Source organism: Micromys minutus, assembly GCF_963924665.1.
Source record: "Micromys minutus genome assembly, chromosome: 1".
In the NCBI taxonomy this organism is placed as follows: Eukaryota; Metazoa; Chordata; class Mammalia; order Rodentia; family Muridae; genus Micromys; species Micromys minutus.
This window is the reverse complement of record NC_137969.1, coordinates 99,067,388-99,081,085: the sequence shown is the minus strand read 5'-3', so window position 1 is coordinate 99,081,085 and position 13,698 is coordinate 99,067,388. Positions and strand designations below refer to the sequence as shown.

General features: G+C 44.2%; 1 protein-coding gene across 1 annotated transcript in view; it reads left to right on the top strand.

The window, feature by feature from the left end:
- The first annotated feature begins 917 nt into the window (after window positions 1-917).
- The window catches only part of DDX46 (DEAD-box helicase 46), a 44,775-nt gene continuing 31,994 nt past the window's right edge, over window positions 918-13,698 (top strand). The window contains exons 1-5 of the mRNA XM_080915387.1: window positions 918-1,074; window positions 4,146-4,334; window positions 5,666-5,809; window positions 8,748-8,844; window positions 11,094-11,259. Coding sequence (XP_080771513.1) covers window positions 1,058-1,074; window positions 4,146-4,334; window positions 5,666-5,809; window positions 8,748-8,844; window positions 11,094-11,259 — 613 coding nt within the window. The 5' untranslated portion in view covers window positions 918-1,057. The remainder of the gene's footprint in view (window positions 1,075-4,145; window positions 4,335-5,665; window positions 5,810-8,747; window positions 8,845-11,093; window positions 11,260-13,698) is intronic.

Sequence of the window (13,698 nt, the reverse complement as noted above, 5' to 3'; positions counted from 1 at the left end):
ATTTTACAGGCCAGAGGGTCATTAAATTCATTTAATGACCAGCCCACATCCTGCCTGCAAGGGACCTCAGTAGTGGAAATTTTGGTTTCTTAAAAAACCCAGTGTGGAGCTGGAGAGGTGGCTTAGCAGTTTAAGAGCACTGGCTGCTCTTCCAGAGGTCCTGAGTTTAGTTCCCAGCAGCTGCATGGTGGCTCACGACCATCTGTAATGGGATCTGATGCCCTTTTCTCAATAATAAATAAATAAAATCTCAATAAAAAATAAATCTCAAAAAATAAAATTAAATAAAAAATGTGAATGTGAAGATAATATGCAGAGAAGGATTGATCCAGATGAAGAGCCAGAGCAGGATGGCGGCCTGTGTTTTTGTCTGGTCCCTGTGTCTTTAGGCCCCATCTCCAGAACCCTTAAGAATTATTATAATCCTTAGTGCTGTCTAGTTCTCTTCTATAGATTCTAAGTTTTCACATCTCATCTTGAAGAGTCTTCCCTTTTCAGTGTGACTCTTGTGATTTTAGTTTTTTCCTCCACTCTTTGAAGCTCCCAGGATCTTGCATACACATATAGAAATAAGTGACTAAGAACAGAGCATATAAGGAGACAGTTGGAGCATTATCTAATGCAGATTAAGGAAAACCAGACATACTCCCTGGGAGAGCCGTAGGCTGCATAGGGTTCCTCGGTAGTTTGCAGCAAAGATCCTTTACAAGGCTGACCTGACTGAGGTCACACTCCGTAGTACCAATAAGCACCGCTGGTTGCACTGGAAAACCAGGCTGCAGGTGCAGGCGCAGCTCGCGCCGCGCGGCCTCCAACCGCTGGGTGGTGCTGTGGGAAAGCAGCCACTTCCTTCCGCCTGCTCCTTCCTTCCGCGCCCGGCGCCAGCACATCCTGTTTTCGTTGGCCACGCTCTGATGGCGGTCACTGCTGGAGCTCTGACCATTTCGTAGGGCCGGTCCTCTCTCGGTACCGTGACGGCTTGGTGCCTTCTTCCTTTGTCCTCTTCACAGGCCTGCGCATCGTCCCCAAGGGCGCAGGCCTTCTGCCGGCTGGTAGCATGGGGAGGGAGTCTCGGTGAGTTCTGCGGGCGAGCGGCTTTTTGGGCTCGGAGGGGAGCGGGTGGAGTTGGCTGCGCGGCGGGTGCGGGGCGGCCGCACGTGTGGCCGCTGAGGAGCCGGTCACCTGGGCTGCGACGAGGCGCGGCTGGCGTCCAGGGCCACAGACTCCGGTGTATTTGCAACTATCGAGTCGAACCCTGATTGGGAACAGCCCCCCGCATCCCACCCCGCCCCTCCACATCCCCTCAGTCAATCCTGACCCTTTCCGCTTCGCCTTCACATCGTTGTTTGCGTCCACTCTAGTTTACTTTCGTGGGCGCATGGTCTTCTCTTCCTAAGTCATTTAAAAGCAGCATGTGCAGGCATTTTTTTTTTTTTTTAACGCACCTGTGTTATATGCAGGACTGGCTTTTATTGGGTTAAACAAGCACCTGTTTCATGGACATTTACTTCGCGGATAGATTTTGTTACTTTGTTGCCTTCTTCTTTGCGAAAGCGTTCAGGTGGGCACCAAACGGTGTCTTCAAAACTTTAGGTGCTAATAACGGGCTTCAGGACCTTGAGGTAGATGATGGTGATACTATTATCTTGAAAGATGAGATGTCCGGTATGTATGTAGCCAGTCTGAAAGGTACTGTGGTTCAGTGTGTAGGGAGAATGAAAAATTCGCGTTGCTTTTAATGCTAACAGCACTTTACTGGGTTATAACTTGGGTTCAGGGAAATGAGCAAAGTGTGGGCGGAGCTGTCTTGACATTTTGCAAATATAAAAAGCCTGTAGCATCATTCGGATAAAGGGTCTACCACTGTGACCACAGTTGATGTTACAGTCTTGTAAATCTCCCAAAGGCTGTTCATCTGGCTGCCCAGCCCAGAGATCTAGAAGCACAGTTGGACGCATTCTCCCTCTTGCTGCCTGCTTCTAGTTAGATTCTGCACTGTTTTCCCCATCCCTGAAGTCTTTTGACTTAAAAATGGTGCTTAATGTTAATTGTCGAGGCAGCTTCAACTTGATTCCTTCCTGAACTACCTTTCCTTATCTTTCCATTACAATTATTACATTTGTATTGCTGAAACCAAAATGACAATTCGGAAATAAGAATAAGATCTTGCTGTTCCTTGACTTAGTATCTATTGGATCCTGTTACTTTCAAGATGAAACTCAAACTCCTCAGACCTTTCACAAGAATGTCTGTTTCACCCATTTTACCTGTGTACTGTTGTCGTCCTGTGGTGCCTGGCTTCTCTGTTCTTGGCTTTGTCAGGGAACAGTGAAAGGCTCAGAGGTGAGAGAGAAATAAGCCTTCGGTTTCCATTCATCTGGAGCTTTCACAGAGAGTAGACGGTAGATCCTGAAAAGGCTGAGAAAGCGAATGGATTGTTGATTCGCAGTAATGGCATCCTTCGCTGGTGGTGAGGAAGATACTGCTGAGGAGAGTCACTCTCAGCCTCATACATTCGGAATGTGTGGTGGACCATGGCTTCTTCCTTCCCTCAGCACAGCCTCCTTTTCCTGCTTATTCTGGCCCTATGTGCCGACATCCAGCCCTTCCCTCTTGCCCTTATACTAGGCATTTAATTCATAATTAAGTTGAGTCCGTGCTGGTGTTTTGGACTTCTGTGTTTTGTTCTCACTTCAGATCTTGATATTTCTCAGCATCTACACTTTTGCTATTCCGACCTAAGGGGCACTTCTCTGAAGCCAGATGCTTGCAGTAGTTTTATGCTTTCTCTCCTGTTGCCTCCTTCATTTAATTTGTTCTTTGCTTAGCAACAAAACAATGCTTTTCTTTCTTTTTTTTTTCCAAACATTTGTTTTTAAAACAGGTACAGGCTGTCTTAGTCAAGGCTGGCTTTGAACTGCCTTCACTGCTGAGTCCTGGCTTTGCAGACCTGACTCTTGAGTGATTACTTTAAAAATAGTCATTCTTAAAATTCTACCAGTAACTTTCCCTTTTTCTGTTACTTATTGTAAGAATATTTCTCATGGGGCTGGAGAGGTGGCTAAGTGGTTAAGAGCACTGGGTTTGCTGCAAAGGGTCCAGGTTCACTTCCCAGCACCCACATGGCTCACCGCTGTCCGTAACTCCAGCTCTGAGTGATTTGATGCTTTTCTGATTCCATGGGTATATACGTGGGATGCACATGTGTGCATGTGTGTGCATATATACATATACACATAACTTAATTTAAATATTTATTTAGAGATGGAAACATGCTGGTCTTAACCTGCTTGACATAAGTCATCTTTCCTCAGTAGCTGAGATACCTTAATAATACAGGTATCTGCCACCATGTGTGGCCCAATAGCTTTTCATCTTACTCAGAGTAAAAGACAGTCATTTTAAGACCTTCTGAAGTTCTCCATATTTGAGTATTTTGGTATTTCTCCAATCTTGTACTCTCTTGAGTTCACCTCCCTTCCCTTCCCTTCTCTTCTCTCTCCTCTTCTTTTCTTTGAAATAGAGTTTCACTTGTAGACCAGGCTGGCCTTGAACTTTGAGATCTGCCTGCTTTTGCCTCCTGAGTGCTGTTCCTTCATGTGCTGGTCTGTATTCCTTCCTGTGAGTTTACACTTGTGCCTTGTGCCTTAGAAGGGCTCCCTGTGTGTCTGTGTGGCTCCTGCTTATATTTCCTTCAAGGGTCTTAAAATGTCACTTATTGAGGGCTTTGCTAGTTGTCAAACCTTTCGTTGACTTTTTTCTTAACTGGCTGTCTCTAATCAAGTACTTGACATGTTGTGTGTTGTGTCTTTACTTGTCTGTCACCTCTTCCTACACCAGAATGCAAGCTGTCCTCTGGAGGGATGGTCAGTGTCTTTTAAGTGCTGAGCCATCACTCCAGCCCTTTTGACAGGCTTTTATTCTGTAGCCCAGTCTGGCCTCAAGCTCATGGTGAGCCTTCTGCCTCAGCCTCCCAGCTACAGTGCATGATCCCTGCTTTCCTTTCTAGTCTATACATGCACTGTAGCAAGAATTCCTTTTCTCATAATTAAAATATCTTTTCTGTATTTGCTGAGGGTTTTTCCAAACAGAAACAGAGTACAAGCTGCTTGCTAAGCCTAATCTTTGATTTGATCCTGTTCTAGCCACTACCGCAAACGGTCAGCATCTCGAGGTCGTTCTGGAAGTCGATCTAGGAGTCGCTCACCCTCTGACAAAAGAAGCAAACGTGGAGATGACAGACGTTCTAGGAGTAGAGATAGAGATAGAAGGAGAGAGAGGTCCCGGAGTAGGGACAAAAGAAGATCTCGGTCAAGGGACAGAAAACGCCTGAGGTAAGTAATCTGGGCCTTCCTGGATAAATTGGGTTTCTCCAAAGGTGGATTGGGTTCTGGTTCGGAAGTTAGTGGCCCATTTGTGGGCCTCCTGCTTTTTTCCTCATTGCTTAATTAGATATAGGACTTCCCTATAAAGAGAGTCTTAAGCCACATTTTTAAGCCTGCAAAAATTTGATTGTGCTTTCTGTGATCCAGAGAGAACCTTGAAGTGCCTGAGAGAGAGAGAAAAGTAAGATAATATGCTCTGCTTGGGGAGGTTTTATTTGTTTCTACCCGAGAGGGCTGACTCTTGTGTGAAGAGTAGCCACGCTCTCAACCTGTTTATTTTGCATTTACTTACATATTTATTGACACTAGTGTCAATAGTTTTAACCTTTCTCCATGAAAATGTCCTTAAAAACAGAAAGCATGACAGTGTTAAGCCATGACTTTATCTAAAGAAGCCAGAAGGTGAGAACACTGTGGTCTTAATGCTGGCAGTTGGAGAAGCTATTACTCGTGACAGTGTAGAGTGACTAGTTCACTGTCCGATCTGTGTCCCTCAGGCAGCTTCTCATACCGCTGTCAAGTTTGTTATGTAAATCAGTTTACTAACAAGTAACAGATTGACAACTCCCAACCCTCTGGGTAGCCCTGGCTGTCCTGGAACTTGATCTGTAGACCAGGCTGGCCTGGAACTCACAGAGATTCATCCTCCTGCTCTCATGCTGATTTTTGACTTTTTATGTGAGAATAAAGTTGCAAATTTTAGGTCAAGGATTTTGAGGGCTGGGTGTGGTTGTACATGTTTCTAATCCCAGTGCTAGGGAGTCAGAGGCAGGTGGATCTCTTGTGTTCAAGTCATTGAGACTCAAAACAGCAGCAGCAAAAACAAGACTGGAGATTACATAGTGAATTCTTGATATTTTCTAGTTGAGGAAACTGGGATCCAGGGAGTTGGGGGTCTCCCCTGTATCCTGTAGTAACTAGCAGCTCAAGGGAAGATGTGTCGTCTCTTAGACTTAAGATTCTAATCTTTGAGCCAGGTTCTGCCCATCTCCTTACATAGGCTCAGGCTTCCCCTTGCTGAGATTAGGAGCTTGAATGCTGCAGCTCTAGCTGTGGACTGTCTGAAATTAAAAGTATCTTACAACCTGTTATGATAGCAAATGTCACCATGGAAACTGGTATCTTCCTTCATCATGTGTTTTCTGCTCGGCTGACTTGGTAGCTAAGTGAGGCTCTGCTTCAATAGTGAACATGATTGTAAGACCTTTTCAGGTCGGGACAGTCATGATCTGAAATAATAGTTATCTTTGGGTACAAAATAAAACTCTTCTCTTCTTCAGGCGTTCCAGAAGTAGAGAGCGCGACAGAAGCCGAGAGCGAAGAAGATCCCGCAGCCGAGATAGAAGGCGCTCAAGGAGTCGAAGCCGGGGCAGGCGATCCCGGTCCTCCAGTCCTGGCAGCAAAAACAAGAAGGCTGAGAATAGGTAGCGCTGTCCTTGGACTGCGCCTGCGCAGTTTCCTTCCCTCTGCCTTTATTTCTTTCTTTGAATTTATCGTTATCAGTAATTACAGACTTTGACTCTTGCTGTAAACGGCTGGCAGAATGTTTATTAGGTTACGGTGCTGGTGCTTGTGTTTCAGTTGACAGTAGCAGACTCTACTTCATCTTCTTTTGTGGGGTCGTTGTGGGGTTGTGACTATTGTAGGCATGCCGTCACCATGCTAGGCAAGCCCTCTGCCTTTAGGTGCATCCTTCGCCTCAGTTTTTCTTCTTTTGAGGTTCTTTTCTCAGATGGTTAATATATTTGTTGACTACTTTAAAAATATTTCCTTTTATTGATTTATGCATACCTGTGTAGGTATGTGCAAGGGCGTAGGTGACAGTGGGGGCAGGAGGCCTCAAATTCCTGGGAGCTGGAGGTACAGAAATTCTTTTTTTTTAAATATTTATTTTATTTGAGTACACCGCCTTTCTCTCTCTCTCTCTCTCTCTCTCTCTCTCTCTCTCTCTCTCTCTCCCTCTCTCTCCCGTCACACCAGAAGAGGGCGTCTGATCCCATTACAGATGGTTGTGAGCCACCATGTGGTTGCTGGGACTTGAACTCAGGTCCTCTGGAAGAGCAGTCAGTGCTCTTAACTGCTGAGCCATCTCTCCAATCTGAGGAATTATTTATTAGTTATGGGGCTTATGTTTTACTTAGAAATTAGCAGATTCTATTGGTTTTATACTCTATGTTGTACCCTGGGGTCTGGTACCCTTAACCCCAGCACCAGGAATGGGCACAGAGGCAGGGGGTCTTCTGTGTGTTCCAGGTCAGTCTTGTCTACAGAAATAGTTCCAATATAGCCAGGGCTACACAGAGAAACCCTGTCTTAAAAAAAAAAAATCCAACAAAAGCAAACAAACACCTAACAAAGGTAGCATAGGGAAAGAACATCTTTCATCTAAACAAACATTAGCATATGGAATACAACCCTCACACTACTCCTCTGTCTGTCTGCCTGTCTGTCTTTGCCTGTGTGTGTGTATGGAGACAGCTACAGTGTACTCAAATAAAATATAAAATAAATAAATCTTGGAAAAAAATCAAAGATATGTAGCATAAAGAGAAAATTGAGTTTACTTCAAGAAAGAGAAATTAGTTTAACATTAAAAAATTGGAGAATTAGTACAGTACTAGAGTTAAGGAGAAAAGTAATAATAGTTTAGACAAAAGGTTTAGTTTGTTTGTTTGTTTTGTTTTGGGGACACAGGGTTTCTCTGGATAGCTGTCTGGAACTTGCTTTGTGGATCAGGCTGGCCTTGAACTCACAGAGATCCACCTGTCTCTGCTTCCCAGGGAGCACCACCACCTACCAGTTTACTCTTTTACAATGTGGTATGTGTATGTTTTGTGTGTGCACATGTAAAGACCAGCACTTGGGTCGGTGTCTTCTTCATATGTCTTCGTTTTTTAAGAAAAGGTCTCCCTGAACATGGTGTGGGTGCGTAGTAGGATTTTTTTTCTTTGTGCTTGTGTGTTTTCCTCCCAGCCTCAGGTGCAGAATAAGAACTCTGAGACTTTGTTATTTTGAATGAGTGATGAGGCTATATTTTATTATATTTTTCCCAGACTAGCTCAGAAATTATATCCTGTTTATTTTATTTGATGAGTGCCACACGCACACCTACTCATGACCATGCACAGAAGGACAAAGGACAACTCTGAAAAGAAGGTAGGAGGACTCCCTGTGCTCACTCACAGAGACACATGGCAAGGTTGATGCCTCAGACAGTATCAGGTGTCTTTGTAGAGATGCACAGATAGAGCAGTGAAAGAACAAGACAAGCCAGTGGGCAGATGCATTCACACAGCCATTTGGTGAGTGTAAGCTTGCATGGCAGTGAGTTAAGACACATGGTGAGTTAGAGGCTATCCTGGTCTACAGAGCAAGTTCAGGGCAGCCCAGGCTGCACAGAGAAACCCTGTCTTGAGAAAACCCAAAGGCAGAACAGCAAAGATAAATGGTGCTAGGGATGTTTGCTGCTCTGTAGAGAGAGAGGACTACTTTCACTGCGCTCCCAGAAAGCTGTCCTGGGCAGAACAAGCACAAAGTCAATGGTCAAAAAATAAATAAAAATAAAAATAAAAAATAAATTGGCTGATGGTTCTTAAACAGAATTTTATTTTGGAGGCTATCTTTTTCATCTCTGAATATCTTTTTCCAACCCGAAAGGATATATAGAAATCACTCAAAACCACCTGTCATGAAGGGGAGAGATTGGTTACTTTTTTTAATGTTATGAATGTTTTGCCTGTCTGTGTCTGCATTCCACATGCATGCAGAGGCCATAGGGACTCCCCTGGAACTGTTTCCAATGGTTGTATGCTCCATGGGGTTGTTGGGAGCTAAACTAGGGTCTTCTTCAAGAGCAATAGCACACTTAATAGCTGAGCTATCTCTCTAGCCTGACAATGATTAATTTTATATAATTAAAATTAAGCCATTTTTTTAATTAAAGGCATAAGTCAAATGTAAAGCCTCTTTGAGTATCACTACATGTATGAATTATTAAAATTTTTCTATCCTGTCTATATTTTGTAATTGTTTTTCTCAAGACAAATATCCAAATGTTTAATAATATTTGCTATAAAATATTCACTTTTCTCATGTGCCAAGGTATTTGTCACTGAATATGAAAATGTGTTGATTATTGGAGAAATAAGAAAGTGAGATCCATGTCTGTTACATAGTCTTAAAATTAGCATCGTAGGACTTGAAGATGACTCGCTGCTGAGGGTCGAGCTGACTTTAGTCCCTGGTGCAAATGGCAGATGTAGGAGAGACCTGACTTCTGCACGTTGTCCACGGACCTCCACAACACACATGACTAAATGATTTCCAAGTGGATGTTATCTAACTCTCTTTATTCTTTGTTAGGTCTAGGTCCAAAGAGAAAGCAGAAGGTGGGGACAGCTCCAAGGAGAAGAAAAAAGACAAGGACGACAAGGAGGATGAGAAAGAGAAGGATGCTGGGGTAGGTCAGCCAGGCCAGGGTGGCCACACACATGGTTTTTTACAACAATCTCTGTCTTTCTCTCCCCGCCCTTTTCTTTCTTTTTTTTCCCCTCTCTTTCTTTTTCCCCCCACGGCGAGGTTTCTATGTGTAGTCCTGGCTGTCGTGGAATTATTCTGTAGACCAGGCTGGCCTCAGACTCAGAGATCCACCTGCATCAGCCTCCTGAATGCTGGGAATAAAGGTGTATACCATCATGCCCAGCCCAGAATTACTTCTGCTTTACCTGATTTTATTTAGGAAGTGTGATCTGTTTATAGTATCAAATTGATCTAAAAAGTATATATAAGTTTAGACTCAAGAATCAACAGAGTGATTTAACGGGAAAGCAGTTGTCACAGAGATCTGTGATTGAATCAAGGAGCCCACGTGAGGGGAAGAAAGAGCATAAGTCACATTTTCCCCGACTGCTACACTTGTGTGTATGTGCCCGCACAGATATGATACCCATGTAAGTAAATAAAAATGAAAAGGGTGAAGGCACAGCAGTGTACTTTTCCTTACAGCCTTGTCAATGTAGGGATGTCAAATTTATTATCATCAATGTAGTAGGATATAGTTGGTGGCTGTAATTAACTACTGTAATTGTCATCTGCTGTAATTGTCATCTCCAAAGCCCACTGTTCTGTCTGCTATCTTAGGCCTAGTCCCAAAAGTTTCTAGCCTCTGTACAATCTAATTTAGGCCTAGAATGTTTTCAGTCTATGAGACTTACTGCTGGATAAACTCACCCTTTCTAGTTCTTTCTGAGCTCAGCTGTTTTGGTTCAAACTCCTCTCTGGGCTGATGAAATGTGGCTTCTTTATGTTTCTCACTGAATACCTCTGCCTGGCCTGAAACTAACTCTAGCAATTCTAATCTACTGACTTCTTCTCATTCTCTGGCTCACCTGTCTTCACCTGTGTCTAGTTTGCTCTCTCTTCAACCTGTCTCTGTACAACACTCCTGGTAAAACTGCCTGTCTCCTCCTTCCTGTGCACTGCTCCCTCAAGTAGCTTCTCTTTCCTCTCTTCTCATGAGAGTTTGGTATATCCTATTCTGTCAAACCTCTCTTTGATTTGTCACTTTGCCACTCAATTAGACATCACTTTTTTTTTAAAGGTATGTTTATTTATGTGAGTATACTGTCACTGTCTTCAGACACACCAGAAGAGGGCATCAGATCCCATCACAGATGGTTGTGAGCCACCATGTGGTTGCTGGGAATTGAACTCAGGACCTCTGGAAGAGCAGTCGGTGCTCTTAACCACTGAGCCATCTCTCTCAGCCCTTAGGTATCACTTTGAAATATGGGTGCTTCCTTCTACAAACTAACTTTGGGATTAAGGGTATGTGCTAAGGGCTGAGCCACACCACAATTAGAAACAGGTTTTTATTCAGTAAATAACATAATCTTGGGGTTCACGGTGTGGTCAGCTGTCCTGCAGCAGATAACTGTATGAGTGTTTTTCTTAAGTGTTGTTTTTTATGTGTATGGATGTGTATGTCTTTGTACCACTTGTGTGCCTGGTGCCACCTGCATACGCCAGAATAGGGTGCCAGGTCGTCTAGAATAGGGGGTACAGATGGTTGTGAGCTACCATGTGGTTGATGGGAATCAAACTCAAGTCCTCTGGAAGAGAAACCAGTGCTTATAACGGCTGAGCCAACTTTCCAGCACCCCCCTTCGGCTTTCTCTATTGAAAGTACTTTTTCCTGTGACTCTCCTGACTTTCTTTCCATTCCTCCATTTCTCACTGCATCTCTCTCTCAGGTTCTTTCTGTACATAGCTCAGGCTGGCCTGGAACTAGTCCTAGAGCCCTATGCTTACAGGTGCTAATGACCGGGTCTGGCTTTGTTTTAATATTTTTAATTACTTTTTTTTTTTTTTTTGGGGTGAGAGTTATACACATGGCATGCCATCGCACAAGTGTGGGTTCTGTTTAACCTTAAAAGAGTTAATTCTCTCCTACCATGTGAGGGATTGGGGTTGAACTTAGATTCAGGGTTTCCAGCCTTTATTTCCTGAGGCATCCCACTGGCCTTGCTTTTACTATAACAGGAGTGTAGTTACAAGGATGGTGAGTACTGAGTCTTCGTTAAGAATTTGTATATGTCCATTTTTTAAATTAATATTTTGGAGAACGTATTTAAAATCACATGCGAAATATATTTGCTGATTCTGATTTTGTTTTTTTTTTTCTTTTTCTTTCTCTTTTCCTCCCCAAAGAACTTTGACCAGAATAAGCTGGAAGAAGAAATGAGAAAACGAAAAGAAAGGGTTGAAAAATGGCGAGAAGAGCAGCGTAAAAAGGCGATGGAGAACATAGGGGAGCTGAAGAAGGAGATCGAGGAAATGAAACAGGGGAAGAAGTGGAGCTTGGAGGATGACGATGGTAAGTCTGGGATGTGGGCGGTGCTTTTCTACACTGTGGGGAATATGCACAACGTTGTATTTACGTTTTAACCTTTTGTCCATACCCCTGGTCAAACTGAGAGCTAGAGCCAGCACTTTGTGCATGTTTAGCAAATGCCCTACCACCAGGATAGTTACCTAATTCAGATGTGACCGTTTCAAGCATAGAGTGCTTACTCACAGCGTGTTCAGCATCGTGAACTGTTGCTGTCCACTGCCAGCGCTCTTTTGTCATTCCAGGTAGTACTGTGCATTCAAGACCTCTCCTGTCTTCTCCCAGGCTCCTGTCTCTAATGAGAATTTGCCCGAGTTCCCCGAGGTGCAATCATTGTGTCTGGCTATTTTTACTCCTCTAAGACAGAGTTTCTCTGTATGGCCCTGGGTGTTGTAGAACTCACTCTGAAGATCAGGCTGTCCTTGAACTCACAGCTTTGCCTGCCTTGGCCTCCCAAGTGCTGGAATTGAAAGCATGCTGCACCATGCTTGGTTCTCTGTGTCCAACTTTTTAGTTCAGCATCCTGTCTTGAAGGTTCCTTCATACTGTAGCATGTTCCACATGTTTACATGGCTGAGTAATAACTCAGTATATGTATGTGACAGGGTCTCTCTGCATTAGCTCTTGTTGCCCTAGAATTCCCTATGCAGACCAGGCTGGTCTTGGACTCTGCCTCCCATGTGCTGGGATTGAAGGGGTGTGCCACTGTACCTGGTAGTATTTTGTTTGCCAGGTTAAGACAGTTTCTTTCTAACCCAGCAGGCCTTGAGTCTCCAAATCCCAGGATCATGCTATACCACTGCATCTAGGTTATGCTGTGCTTTCTCCATCTACACTTGCTATTAGACATTTGAAGATGTGCCAGACTCATACTGAGATTCTTGTAGTTCTCAGTACAGGGTCTTACTTGCTGTCTAAGCTGGCCTAGAGCTCCTGCACTCAAATGGTCTTTCCCCCAGCCCCCTGAGCAGTTGCACTGTAGGTGTGAGCCACTGTGTGCCTTGCTGCGTGGAGATTTTAAATGCTCTCTTGAGTAGATGCTAATGTTTCAATTGTAGCGTAGCCTCTGGTAAGAATCACTGATTTTACTCCAGAGCATAGTTAGGTGCATGTACAGATTTACCCATGGTGCACTGCAGCAGATGCAGTGTGACTGTTAGCTCAGCACCGTCCAGAGCTCCAATGGAGCCAGCCCCATCTGAGCTTAATACACCAAGACCTGTGTACATACATGTGTAACTTTTATACATAATGCACCTTCAACGTTTACACCCGAGGAGAGAACCCTTCTCCTTCTACTTATATCTGAGGAGAAAACCATTTTCCTATCTAGTGTCTGTGGTTCTGAGGCTTGAACCCAGGCTTAGCAAGTGCCATCAGAGTGCTGTTCCGCTGGGCTACATCCTAGCCCATTTTCTGTCTGATTTTGACTCTTAAGGTTTTATTACCGTGGTTTCTTACGGGAAAGCAGAACTGTGACTCATTTTCTGTGAATGTTGCACACACACAGTTTCTGTTTCTAAGTGATCATGATAGGAAGCGTGCCACCAAAAGATACTTGAAAGTGCCTTCTGTGGTCTTGGAAGTGGCTGTCAGCATAGGTTTTGTTGTGCATGTGTGGGGACCTGGGCTGAACTTCAATGCTTGAACCCATGTGAGAAAAGCATAATGCTGCCCCTTGTAGCCCAGTGCTGCAGGCCTAGAGAGAGGCGCACCCCTGGGACTTAGTGCCCAGCTGCCCAGCCTAGGTAGTAAGTTCCAGGCTAAGTGAAAGAAGAGACTTTGTCTCAAAAACTAAGACGGATAACACCTGAAGAATGATAGACTAAAGTGACTTGTGGCCACCATACATGTGCATGGAGGGGGGAGGATCAGAGAAAGTATTTAATATAAAATCTGGAACTGTGGGATGTGTGTAGGTTTTTTTATGTTGGAAACTCTGGTCCCCAGCCTAACAACTAAAGCCATTGGTGAGCTGGCTATGCGTCCCTACTCTAGAACTACATTCAAGCATAATTATTCTCTTACGGCTGTTCAGTTAAGTGATTCACTAGTATCCTTTGCTCACCGTCATGTAACAGTAATACACAAGTATTACAAATTACGACCTTCCGGGCAAGCAAGTGAGCTGCGCAGGAAGCGAGCTGGAGAGCGGTGTTTGCACAGTGGGGGAGGAGTAATGGTGGGGCAGGTTAGACATGCTGTCTCCTCTTTAAGAAGTAATTGTAAGTGTCTTCCTGTGCTTCTGTGTGAGTGTGTTCACATGCCTGTGTACGCCTGTAGAGGTCAAAGGGCAGCCTTTAGGATCTGTTTCTCCTTCCACTGTGGGCTGTGGGATTGCCTCAGGGAGTCAGGCTGTGTAGCAAGCGCTTTTCCCCACTCAGTGTCTCACTGACCTGTGTACAGAGACGTTGCTCTGCTATT